At 49.1% G+C, this 13,597-nt stretch overlaps 1 protein-coding gene across 2 annotated transcripts in view; it reads right to left on the bottom strand.

Moving 5' to 3' along the window:
• Stum (stum, mechanosensory transduction mediator homolog) overlaps window positions 1-13,208 on the bottom strand; it is a 48,378-nt gene extending 35,170 nt beyond the window's left edge. For both annotated transcript variants that reach the window (XM_059280875.1, XM_059280877.1), the window contains exon 1: window positions 12,912-13,208. In XM_059280875.1, coding sequence (XP_059136858.1) covers window positions 12,912-13,113 — 202 coding nt within the window. In that variant the 5' untranslated portion in view covers window positions 13,114-13,208. The remainder of the gene's footprint in view (window positions 1-12,911) is intronic.
• Window positions 13,209-13,597: the final 389 nt, after the last annotated feature.

Here is a 13,597-nt window from a genome sequence, read left to right as displayed (position 1 = left end):
GGAGTCTGGGGTGAATGAAAGCTGCTCATCCCTTGGCAGCCAGGAAACAAAGAGACAGGAAATGGTTGGGATCCCAGCATCTCTTTCAAGGGCATGCCCCCAGTGACTTAACTTCCTTCCACTAAGTCCCACCTCTTAAAGTTTCCATGGCCTCCTAAAACTACCACAGGTTGGGGACCAAGCCTCTGACCTCTGAGGGGCACCCATTCCAAACTATAGCAGGCCTATTTTACCCACTATACAGTCAGAATGTAAATGTATCTCTACTCCAGCAAACACCTGTGGTGATATATTGTTTGTAATCTAAGGAATAAAACTTGCCTGAAGATCAGAGGACAGAGCCAGCCACCGAATTAGCCACAGAGGTCAGGCAACAGTGGCACACACCTTTAATTCTAGTACTTGGGATCACACATCTTTAATCCCAGCACTAGGAAGGTTGAGACAGGAAGTGATATGGCTGGGTAGAGAAAGGAATATAAGGCAGGAGGAGAGAGGAACAAGATGTTTCAGGCTGAGGAGTTGGTGAGGTAAGAGGCGGTGGCTGTGGCTTGCTCTGCTTCTCTGATCTTTCAGCTTTCACCCTGATACCGGGCTCCGGGTTTTCATTATAAGACTAATTAGGATTTGTGCAACCATCACCCCTTGGAAGAGCAGAAAGTGCCACAGGAGGTAGAGGGTGAGTGGAGCGCGTTTCCACCCTCTAGGATATGATTTCACAGGAGCGGGTTAAGGTGGTCACAAAAGAACCAGAGTCTGAGCCAGAGAATGGATTGATCCACTGGAGGAAAGAAGAGCTGACCTCCCTGGAGTGGTGATGCTGTCTTTCAGAGGAGGCTGTTGAGGTGGGACTTGGAGGCTGTGCAAGGGCTGGACAGTGAGGCAGAGGCAGAAAACACAACTATGGCTCCCTAGACCTTTGAAATGCAACGTGGCCTGTAAACTTAGTTCAGTGAATGATGGGGAGTGACTGAGGACTTCGGGATGGGAGATAGAATGACCAGAACTGAGACATGGGCAGACATGTGCCTAACCTGCAACACAGAAAGTCTACTGTAGTAGGGAGCACCACAGACACACTGCAAGGAGACCTGGGAAGTCCTGAGCTGCTGTTGGTCCTCCCTCCCACAGCTTGCCCTCATGGTGTCACTCTGCATGACAATATCATCCGCCTGACCAGTGCCAAGGGCAGGGTCAGAGAGAGACCCTGTCATGTTCACTTGTCATGTTCAATGTGTGTTCAATGTGTGCCCATGGCACGGTGTCATTCTGCCCCATTGAGAAGAGGTCCCACTTGGGAACATGCTTCTTTTGAAAAGAAAACGTGCCAGCAACCTTCCAGACAATGGCCTTTCGCCTCTAAACTGTGGCGCTAAGGTGGCTTCACTCGTGTCCTTGCCTGGCTCTGAGACAACAAGACGTGGGGCCCTTACCCGTTGCTCTGACACCAGGGCACCTGGACAAAACTTCCAAACTTTCATCAGCAGACTGGTATGGCATTGTGTAGTCATGGATATAAGCACCTGTGTTGATACACCAACTCTAGCAACTACGGCTGAATACAGTGAATTGAGATACAGAGGTATAATCGGAGGGTGCTTAGCCATCCTCTGTCAGTCCAATGGCTGTGTAGCTGTCCACAGTGCTTCTCCTCCTACAGTCCCTTAATTTAACACATATTTAGTGACCAAGAAGGAAAAGCATGAGGCCACGGTGATGGATGGTGAAATGGGATGAGTGCTGGGGAGAAAGGAGGACCCCTCCTCATCTGTAAATGGAAGAGGTTAGAAGGCCCTCTACTTCCATCATCCTAGAAAAGTTGGGCTGTTTTGTCTGTGCGAGTTTCTGGAATGTTCTCCACTCAGATCAAACTCATCTTTGCTTCAAGGTCAAACTTCTCAGTCAACAAAGCTGATGGAATGCTCAGCTCAAAAGAGGACCCTGGCCATAGCCCACACCCATTCATGTTCAAAGACCACTCTGGTCATGGCCCCCACCCATTCATGTTCAAAGACCACTCTGGTCATGACCCACACCCATTCATGTTCAAGGACCTCTCTGGTCATGGTCCCCACCCATTCATGTTCAAGGATCACCTTGCTCTTTTGTCTTTTTAGTCTTTTCAAGAAGAATTGCTTCTTCTGTGTAACATGATTTTTCATAAAACAAATGTATAATTAATCCTTATATTCAGCCTCTAATTAGGAAAATATTGTTCCCATCCCATTTGAGACAAAGCCCTCTGTCCAGGCCAGGTGACACCAGCATTCAGTTCTCATAGGGATTTTCCCATGCTGAAGATCCACCTACTACCCCACCTAACCCCAACTGAAGCTTCAAGACGCTAAGTTGCCAACATCATGCATGCCTCAAGGATGTATCAACAAACTGGTCTTAGAAGGCTGGAAGTTTCAAACACAAACAGGAACTTCCAGTGTCCTTAGCAAAAGTAGCCATAGGCAAAGTCTCAGAGGTAGGAGTGTGTGTTGGGGTGTGTGTGTGTGTGTGTGTGTGTGTGTGTGTGTGTGTGTGTGTGTGTGTTTATGTCTGTGTACGTATGTATGCTCTCCCCACCACACACATACACCCCCATTCACCACTTTACTGTTTCCATGGCCTTTTGACAAATTCTAAAGTTAGCCTCAGGACACACTCCTTGAACATGGGGCGTGCCACACAGATGCCTTCTTCTTGGTGTGTTGAATCGATCTTAGAGTCCCTATGCTTTTCCTCTTCCCTGGCATATTGAATGTGGGCAGTCTGGTCAGGTGCTGCTATAGTTTGGATCTTGCTCTAAAGGCCCAAGTGTTGAAAGTGTGGCCCTCACTGGGGCCCTATTCCAAGCACTATGAACCTTTAGCCTAGTGAGAGGATCTTATATCACTGAGAGCATGCCCTCGGAGAGGACAGGAAGACTCTAGTCCCTTCTTTTTTCTCTCTCTTTTGAGCAGCTTTTCTCTCCAGGTGAGAGCTTGGCTCCACCACACGTTCCTGCCATGATGAGGCACTTCACCACAGTCCCAAAGCATGCTATGAAAACTCCAAGACTGTGAGCCGAAATCAAGCTTTTCTCCTTGTAAGCTGGTCATCCCAGACACACTGTTATTGTGGCGGAAGGCTGGCCAGCATGGATATCCAGATGGAACTCCCAGGTCTTGGCTCCATAAGACTCATGGGAGGACCGTGCTGGGCAGGTACAACTGTCAGTTACACACTAAGTCCAGTTCTGGTGTCAGTCTGAGGAAGATCCCTTCAGTGACCTTGGGAACGGAAGACATGCTGGCACATTCATGGATAATGACATTTCCACCCATTGAGTATTTTTGGTTAACAAAGCATAATGACCTATGGGGAGGTCAGGCAGGAAGACCAGCTCAGGAGAGGCTAAGTGAGCTGCTCACAGGTCCCTGCCTCCCAGGAGCCACATGAGGGGCCACACTCAGGTCTGAAGCCTTCTGGTTCACACCCTGCCCATGATGCTTTGCAGCAATGTGAGTCTAACAGAGATCAGGGAACATCTTGCTCAGCACCCTCCCTGTCATTCTACTGAACTTGTTGCATTTCCCGTTTCCCTCCTTTTCTCTTTCCTCCTTTGCTTTGTCTTGTTTTCTTTTGCTCTGTTTCCTTGAGATGGGGTCTCACTATGCAGCCCAGGCTGGCCTCAAACTTGCGATCCACTTGTCTCTGCATCCCCAGTACTGGGATCCCAGACACAGGCAACCACCCCAGGCTCTCTGATGCTCATTTTCCAAGTTCTCGAGTTTCCCAGGAAAAGCATCCCCTCACTGCAGCCGACTGCATCAAATAGGCTACAGCCATCCTCAAGAAGAAAGCACACACCTCATTCTGTATCTACTGGCCTTCCTTTCTGGGGAGACCATCAGCTCCTGCATGCTGGGACCCATTATTGTGTCTTTGTATTCTAGCTCCAAAGCAGAGCTGTCACACAGTAGGTGTGCAGCACAGGTCTGTCAAAAGGCAGTCACAAATCATCTCCTCTGCTCAGCAGGTTGCCTGCTCATCCCTGAAAGGCCCCCTCCTCCCACAGTGTCTGCTCCTGGCTGCGGCTAGTTTCCAAGTCACATCTCAGAAGAAACATGAGCGTAGCTTACACAACCACTTGAAATTCTGCAGGTGTAAAGCACATGCTGGATTTTGTCAGGTTTTGGAAACTCATGACACACCAAAAGAAACACCAAAGTCTCATTGATAATTTAGTGTTGGTTATACATTGAAACGCTAATACCTTGGAGATAGATATAGATATAGATAGTGAAATATATTGTTAGATTAATTTCCCCTGTATCTTTTTTTTTTTACTTTTCATAATTTAGGTACCAGAAATTGTTGAAGACTTATAAAATTTATAAAATTCCTATATGACCTTTATAATGTCCCACTGAAAAATTCTGACCTAGGGTTGTATAAGTCATAACAAGACTTGAGATTTTACCCTGAGCTTCTGAATTCTCCTGTCTCCACCTCTCACCTCCCGACAGGGGTCCTGGGTTACAGATCTCATGCAAACTCCCACTGTGCCCTTGGCTTTTACATGAATTCTGGGGATTCAAACTCTTGTACAGCAAGTGTTTTAATCCACTGAACCATCTCTCTGGCCTGTTGGATTTTGAGGTAGGGCCTCACTCTGTAGTCCAGGCAGGCTTCCTGAGCCACAACACTCGTCTCTGATAGCTTCTTTATGAAACGTTTCCTTCATTTGGTGTGTCCGTGCCCCTGGCATGCAGTGCCTGTACAGCCAGAAGAGGGCAGTAGAGCACCTGGGGCTGGAGTTACAGATGGGTTTGGACCCCAAGTGGCTGCTGAGAATCGAACCTGGGTCCTCCAGAAGCCATCTCTCCAGTTCTGTGGTGGCTTCTTAGATGGCCTTCATGCCTTCACTGTATGCCCTTTACAGGTGTCTCTTACAGTCTGTTCTCAACATGTCGGCTAGATCAATCTTTTTAAAATGTGACCAAGTTAGATCATTTCACTTTTGTTTTAAACTCTCAAAAACAAACAAGAACAAAACAAAACAACAACAACAAAACTAAACCAAACCAACCCCCTCAAATAGCTCCCACAGTCCAATAGAGACCTTGTTTCAAATAAGGTGGAAGGTGAGGACAGATGCCTGAGTGGTTCTCTGATTTCTACATGCATGTTGTGGCATGTGCACCCCATATCATGCACATGTTTGTGCACATAAACATAGGCTTTATACACACACACACACACACACACACAGAGCACTCCCACATCATACACACACACACACACACACACACACACAAAATGTGTTCACACACACACACAGACTGTATACACAATACACATAGCACCCCCACATCATACACACATACATGTGTACACAAACACAGATTGTACAGACACACACACAGCATCCCCCCACATCACACACATAAATGTGTGCGCACATAAACACAAACTGTACACACTCACACATACACACAGAGCTGTCGCAATAATTTGAAGAAAGGTAGAGGTTTAGGCTAGAGAGTGGCAAGAAGCTGTCGGGTACTGAGTGGAGTGTGACAACAGAGACAAGAGTATCTCTCTCAGGGATGTGTGTGAATGAGGATGAGTCAAGGGTGAGTCTCGGTTTCCAGCCAGAGACTTTCACTGAGCTGGAGAGAAGTAAGAGAAAGGCAGGTTTGGGGAAAAGCCGGCATTTGCTTCTGGAAAGGTCGAGCCTGGGATACCTTGTGGTTTGGGAGGGAGGTGCCAGGTTGGATGTAAGGCTCTACAGTTTGAGGGCAGAGCCAAGGATCTGCGCTTGGGAGTCATCCTCATGGAGCTGAGATTTAAAGCCTAGGCAGCAAGTGTAGGCAGAAGAGAGAAGATCAAAGTCAAGATCGAGGCCCTGGGGAACTCCCACGTCTAGGGGTTGCTGAGAGCAGGGAAGGAAAGGAAGGCATGGGGGATAAGGAACAGGAAGCCAAGCGAAGAAAGGTTTCAAGGAGTCCAGTGCAGGAAGGAGGGACGGGGACTGCCCCCTGGATTTAGCGACCTGGAGGAGAATGGTGACCCTGACAAGTACAAGTTAGGTGTGTGGCCGAGGTGAAGACCTTAGAAAGAGGGAAAACATGCTGGAGACCACAGACAAGGACACTGCCAGAGAGAGCTTTATTACAAACGGGAGTATAGAACTGTAAAATGTCCAGAGGCGGACGCATGATCAAGAGAGGCTGTCTTTAGAGCTAGGTGGTGGCACAGGCCTTTAATCCCAGCACTTAAAGGCAGAGGCAGGCAGATCTCTGTGAGTTCGAGGCCAGCCTGGTCTACAGAGCGACTTCTAGGACAGCCAGGGATACACAAAGAAACCCTGGCTAGGAGAGAGAGAGAGAGAGAGAGAGAGAGAGAGAGAGAGAGAGAGAGAGAGAGAGAGAGAGAGAGAGAGAGAGAGGGAGAGAGGGAGAGAGAGGCTGTCTTTGAAAGATGAGACACAATTTCTGCATATATATATGCTACTGGGATGAGCCACTGGACAGGAAACAAACTGATACCAATTCTTCATTCTCCCAATCTTCAGAGAGCATGTGTGTATCGCTGCTTCCTGATTTATCACCTTTGGATGCCACTGACTTTATTGACTTCCTGCTATGAAATATCAAAATCAGCTTGGTCCATCATCTCCCTTTAATCTTGTCTGACTTCATCCATCATGCCACTATTGTCCCATTATCCCAATATGCTACTCACACAGTGGACCTATTGGTCACCCTGGTACCCTCTACTAACCTATCAACTATAAAGAGCATCTCTTCCCTCCCCACCTTATATAATTAGGGTATTAACACCTCTCCCCATAAGTCAGCTTTGGTGAATACTCCAGGACAACAGCAATGAAAACTAACAGCAAAATCTTAACAATTCCAACTCAGGTCTCCCATGGCATGTCATACCCTGCTTCTGATGCGCCAGGATTCAGGCTTTGCTACAGAGAGAGGGCAGAACCTCCCAGCACCTCTTACAGAATCTGTTCAGCATGAACAGATCATCCATCATGTGCCAGGCCTGATGTCAAAGGGCAGAGGAGGAAGTACTCTCCTCCATGAGAGGCGGATAAGCCTTACGGTGTCAGGGGAGAGTGCGCATCCTTCCTTCATAAAGGATAAGGAAGAATCGGGAACAACAGTTTAGTCCCTCACCTTCCCACTTATTTCCTCTTGTGTTGTCCGCCTTCTCTAGGCTGGTCTTCATTTTATATTGTAAAGATGGGAAGTCTTTACATGTTCCTCTGTAGCGATTCTCAAGCGGTCTGCAGTGTTTTGTTGATTTTAGAAGGTGAAACCCACAAGGCAGCATTTACATCATTTTAACTAAGCAAAACAAACAAACAAAACCCTCCCACTGAAGAGCCAAAGGGCCCATACTCTTCCTGTACCACGGCACCAAGGACACACACCACACAGACTTCAAAGATGCTTTTTTTACATCCTATCCCTTACATTATTCACAACTGGGCCACGCTTTAAATGGCCTCCTGTTTGGGCTCATATACGCCATTCATGAAACTGTTTGGTTTGTTAACATGGAGTTTCTGACTGCCTTTATTTTTTTTTTCTTGTTGATAGGAGAAACATCCCACAATAACGGCCTCAAAATTCTTTCCCAGCCATTATTTGAAATCTTCCTCCTCTGGCTTTGAAGTCTGATGGCTTCTGATCTAACTGGGCTGTTTCACACTTGGCTCTTAATGCTTTTGCATGGTCTTTTTATTTTCTGGGTACAGTTCTCTTTTCTCTCCCTTCCTTCCTTCCTTCCTTCCTTCCTTCCTGTTTTTATACAGAGTCTTATTTGCTAACATGGCTCAGCCTTAACTTTGGAATTCCCCTGCACTAGCCTCCTGAGTGCAGGGATTGAAGGTGTAAACCACCAAGCTGAGCCCACGAATTACCTCCGGTTTTTATTGTTTGCGTTCTTTTTTTCCCATTAAGATCTTAATTTCTTGTGCTTTCCCCAGCCAATACTCTCTACTGTGTGGAATGTCCTGGTTTCCTGTCACCCTCAGAGACCTCTTTAATGGGGCCCTCCACCTCTCCTATGCTAATGAAGACTGGCTGTCTTCTAGGCTGCTAAGCAAGCTCGTCTCTCGGCTGCTTTTCCTGGCTGGCCTGAGTAGTGTTGCCAGTCAGCTGGATGGTATTTTTGCTCTACCCAGGTAGAAGCCGCGAGTAGGCAAGAAGTTCTTGAACCCTGGCCAATGGCAGCTTTTATTTCCCACTCAGTGTTTGGCAGCAGACAATGACAGATAGCACCTTTCCATTGAGTTTTCTTTCAGGCCTCCAGTACCAAGATCCTTAGCCCTCTAGTGTTGCAGCCCTTGTAATGCCTTGTATATTGTACAGGTAACAGTATTGTTGTTTTGTTATTGTTTTAGACCTAGGAAGTTGGGTTATTTAGCCTTTAACACCAGCCAGTGTCAGAGCTCTTGGCTCAGGGCCTGAGACCTTTGGCCCCAAAGACCTTACAACTCTCCGAAACTTCTGTGGTGTCTCTCCTCTGGCCCTCCGCAGTCTTTCATCATTCTTCAGCCTCAGCTTGCTGCCCTCCCTCACCTTCTCCCTGCCTTAGCTGCCTTCTTCTGATGCTCTCTTTCTTCTTCAGCTGTCCAGCAGCCAGCTTCCTTATCATTAAAACCAATTGTGATCTTAACAGATTTTTAGCCATGCTTAGCACTAGCCCAGTGCCCCAGGGAGAAATAGGCCCCATTTCCCTGTCTTAGTATTCCTGGAGCTCATGGTTTCCTACAGATACTCCTTCACTCTGCTGAAGAAGCATTTTCAAGTAACCCCCTTAAGAGATCTGAGTAGAAGATAAACCCCCCAGGTTCTTGCTTCCTCCAACCTATTTCATGAATGTATTTAAAAAAGGTGCTGGGCCAGGTGCTCTTAACATCTATTCCAAGAGTATAGTGCTGTCAATATGTGTCCATTTATAGCTTCTGAGTTCAAAGAGAAAATTTTAAATAGTTGCTACTCTCGAGGGGTTTGAGGTTCCTTTAGATGAACACATATAAACTCTCAAACTAGTAACAGAAAGTCATCAATACAAAAGGCGCTGCAAGGTAGGGGCTGACTGCTTATCAATTTGATCCTTGGGCTAAAGGAAAGAACTAGAAGCTGATCCCGCCTGAGGCATCCCTGCTGAACTAAGACCTCTCTCCTGTCAGAGTATAAGCGGTGAGTTAGGGGAGGGATAAATGTTGATGTGACAGTCAGCAGTAGACTGACGGCCAACATTAGGTCTGATGGAGTAGTCAACGCTCAGTGGACGAGGCCTCCATGTTAACCTGCCCTTTCTCTCTGAGTCATCAACAGTTTTATTTCACCAAATCACAGCAGGCAATAACTTTTAAATATGGCAGCATAACGATGCCCTTCATCAAAAGACATGTTTCAGACCATTTTAGGGCACAACAATTAACTTTCACACACACACACACACACACACACACACACACACACACACACCACTTGGCAATTGCCTTTATCAGTAGTTTATCTGGATCGGGATGAAGATGTCTCTCCTCACCATCACGTCACCATCTGACAAAATTATTTTTCAGCCTGGATGTGAAGCTCAGTGGTAGAGTGCTTGTCTGGCACGTTGCAGAGCCCTGGATTTGATCCCCAACACCACAAAAATAAATGGATAAACATTTTCACTGTGACAATGGGAAGTGATTATAAATCATCTCTCCTCCCCAAGCCTGCCCCAGGCGGGGAGCATCACTCTCATGGCTAGACCTTTTTAGCAGAGGAACACCATTGCACGGATGGAGAGGAGCCTGGGGGATTTAAAGGATATGGCTCCTCCAGGGTGGGTCGCATGGACTGATGGGCCTGAGTAACCAGCAACACCGGGTGGTGGGTAGTTTTCATTCAGCCAATGCCAGCTCCCATTTTTGTGGCAAAAAAAAAAAAAGAAAGAAAGAACTCGTAAAAAAGGAAATTCCCAGAAGAAAGGAAGAACCTTTGTGTCAGTGGTCTGAGCAGTTTCTAGAGAGTGGGTGCTATCGAAAGCAGTGTGTGGGGCCACAGGATGTTTTCCTACAACGGTCTCTCTGGAAAGGATCCTCTAACAGCCCCACTCCACCTCTAGGGAGATTGAACTGCTGCTAAAAAACCCTCTGTTCCTGCTGCCCTCCTAACACTGAGCAAATTCAAAGTTGATATGAATTCTCCAGCACAGGCCTTGGTCTTGGCGGCTTTATTCATCCCCACATCCCCAGTGCCTGACATATGGTGATGCCTGTGTTGGCCCAATGAATGGGTAGATGGATTAGAAGCTGCATTTCATCAAAGAGTAGAAGAAGCAGCCTGAGTATTCAGTTGTCTCTGGAGCTTTGAACAAGCCAGAAGGATTAGCAGAAGCAGACCTGAGCCAAGAGGAGGACTTCCAAGAGTTGAGACCATCCAAACCACTCCCCAACCAGGGCAGTGGAGGGAGCAGGAAGGCAGGGGGAAGAATGCCTTCCAGGTCTGTGTTCTGGGGTTCAGGACACCATGCAGGTGCAGAGGAATACAGACAGATGAGGAGCGCTCAGAAGCAGAGCTGCCACTGGACCAGCTACCCTACCCAGAGATGAGACAAGCAGGGGTAAAGCAGAGGGTGGCAGTGTGCAAGCCTATAATAATCCCAGCACATGGAAATCTGAGGCAGGAGGATTGCTTTGAGCTTGTGGCCAACCTGGGCTGCCTAGCAAGTACCAGGACAGCCAGGAATATATGGCAAGAACTTATCTGAAAAAGAAAAAGGAGAGAGAGAGAGAGAGAGAGAGAGAGAGAGAGAGAGAGAGAGAGAGTTTTTATAGTAAGCCTTCAGCTTTAACCTCTCACGTTTCATTAATCCAGTCTCCTAGAGAACCATGCATCTCAAACTTACAGATCAGAAGCCCTACCTACCAAGGGCTTGAGATCTCCCATTCCTTGTGGCTAGGTGCCAAGGCCTGCACACCCAGAAAAACTATGTAGTAGCCTGGGTTAACTTGCTGAAAATTCAAGTCTATGAACCACATTTTGCCTGTTCTTTCTTTGTAGTTTACTTATTTCTTATTTCTTTTTTTTATCCAGGTTTCTTAGAAAGATGTGTGTGTGTGTGTGTGTGTGTGTGTGTGTGTGTGTGTGTGTGTTTCGTGTGTAAAACTCCCTCAAGATTCTGACTTTACAAAGGGAACTGTGAAGGAGAGAAAGGTAGATCCCTGGAGTAAGGTTTTAGAGGTGAGTGGAAAGGATGCTATCACTGCAGTAAGGCTTAGTGTAGGAAGATCCCTAGTGCTTCCCACCAGAAGGACGTACATTGGTACATCACGAGCAGGTGGACCCTGCCACCTCCGAGGGCCGGTTTCCTCTCCAGCAGCAGCTCAGTGCAGCCCTGCCCACCTGACTCCACAACATGTGTTTTCTCAAAAGCCTACAACATGTTCATTTCAACACTTAGAAAAAGATTCTGTCAAGATGCACCTTGCCTTGTGATCTTGGTGTGTTAGAGAGACCGGCAAGAGGTTTCTCTTTACTGCAGTAGGTGGACGTTTCTGATGGGTGGAAATTAACACTAGCTTGACCCCCCCCCCCCAGCAGTATCATTTAGAATTGGCCTGATGACATCAAACGTGGGGCTACAAGCATCTTTCAAGGGAGAAGCCCAGCTAAAGGCTCTGACTTTCTGCTCAGATAGGACTCCTAGCCACAGCATCCCTCAGGGACAGAAAGACTTAAGCATCATAGAGGCAAAACCAACAGGTTAGGCTGAGTGGGTGTGGCCTTTAAAGTCACCACAGAAGAGGTCCCTGCTGAGCCTGCTAGGAGGCCGTGAGAAAGGCCAGAGTGAAGCAAAAGGCCACTTCTCGCTGACCTCTGCTTTTGGGAACTTGCAGCCATGCGCAGGCAACTGGCTGGCTGGCAGAGGTAGGCTCTCTGGAGAACGCATAGGATGCCTGCTTTGCCAGACCAGCACGCTGCTGCTGAGGGTATCTCCTCCGTGTGCAGGGTCCACTGGTGGCAAGCAATCAAGTTGGGGGTGGGGGAGGGGCATGCAGTCAGAGATTGGGGTCTGGCGAGAAGAGATCCCTCCGGAAAGCTCTCCTTCTCTACCTCTACTCACCCTTAGGCACTATTTTGGGATAGCGATGCCACTAGGGTGTGTCCAGACAGCCAGAGCCCCACAGATTACTGCGGAGCGCTCTCCGCTTTCTTACAGACTCACTTCTGGCCACATGCAGTCCAAATCCACAAGCGTGTAAACTAAATAATAAAATCATCCCCCCCCTTTCCCTCGGTGCACAGCGGGGGTTCTGGCAAAAAATGCAGGCACCTGAAAAAGACTGGCCAAAGAGCTGTCACCCCCACAGACTCCGCACCGTATGAAAGTATGACCTGGTACAGTATGTCTCCTAAGCCTGTGTGTCCCCTTCCCCGCAGCTCAGTCGACTTCTCAGACTCCCTGGAGCCTGGTCAACCCCAACCACAGCCATGAGTTCCTCCTGTCCTGCCTCCTTTCTTCCTGAAGTAGTGGGATCACAGAGAGATGCGCTTGATAGGGAAGAAGAATCAAGATCCCACTCGCTTGGACCGCAGCCTAGCCTGGAACCAGGGAGCCGTCGGGTTCCTGCCTGAGATTCCAAGATTCTCCTCCAGGTTTCTAGCTCTTCTCTACCTGGCCACCTCGCTTGCGGGTCAGAGACCCCCAACGTGGCACCTCTCCTTCAGGATGCCCTCTCCACAGGCATCAGCCACCTGCCAGAAGACCTATGGTGGGAGCACAGCCTGAGGCCGGTGGGCACACCCACGGGTCCCTGCCCTGCTCACTTCCCAGCAGGCAGCCCAGGTCATAGGGGCCGCGGGGGTTACAAGGGTCACAAGGGTCGCCCCCTGCCCCCCACTTCTTACCCAATCCCGGCACGAAAGTGTTGAGGAAGAGACAGATGACAGCCACCGGGAAGGGCATGTAGGGGATGGCGGCGCGCAAGGGGCCCTTCTTCTCGCGAACCTGCACGACCACCCCGCTGGACGACGACGCCCCCCGGGGGTCAGCCGCTGCCACAGCCGCCGCCGCTGCCGCCGTCTCGGCGTCTTTGTGCAAAGGCTCCATGGCTGGACGCGCTCTCCAGGAACCCGACAGCCGCCCAGGACACGAGGGCAGGCAACAGCCGGCTGCCGGCTCTGGGCTGCGCGCTCCGCGCCCTGTTCAGGAGGCCAGCGCGCCCCGGGTGCTGCGAGGCGGGCGGAGAAGCCCGCCCTCCCGCGCTCCACGCCCCCACCCCGGGTGGAGGGCGGGAGGGGCAGCGTGACACTCGGTGACAGCGCTCCCTCGCCCCTCCCCTCCGGGCCCCTTCCCCGCCCCCTCCACACCTCTCCGCTACATCATTCACCAGCAATGGAGACCCAGGCGAGCGGAGAAAGTGCGAGGAGAGCGCAAGGGTGCTGGGGGTCCGGGTACCTGGAGGGGTGGACGTGCCTCACCCTCCCACCACTGGTGAACTGAGAACCTCACTCAAGGTCCCCGAGAGCTGGGCGTGCACTAGACTGATCCAGTTGGAAAAACCTCAAGATTCAGTCTCTCTTCTGGAGTGTGC

The sequence above is a fragment of the Peromyscus eremicus genome, chromosome 15, assembly GCF_949786415.1.
Source record: "Peromyscus eremicus chromosome 15, PerEre_H2_v1, whole genome shotgun sequence".
NCBI lineage: Eukaryota > Metazoa > Chordata > Mammalia > Rodentia > Cricetidae > Peromyscus > Peromyscus eremicus.
The sequence above is the reverse complement of the archived record's forward strand: the minus strand, read 5'-3'. Positions and strand labels throughout refer to the sequence as shown.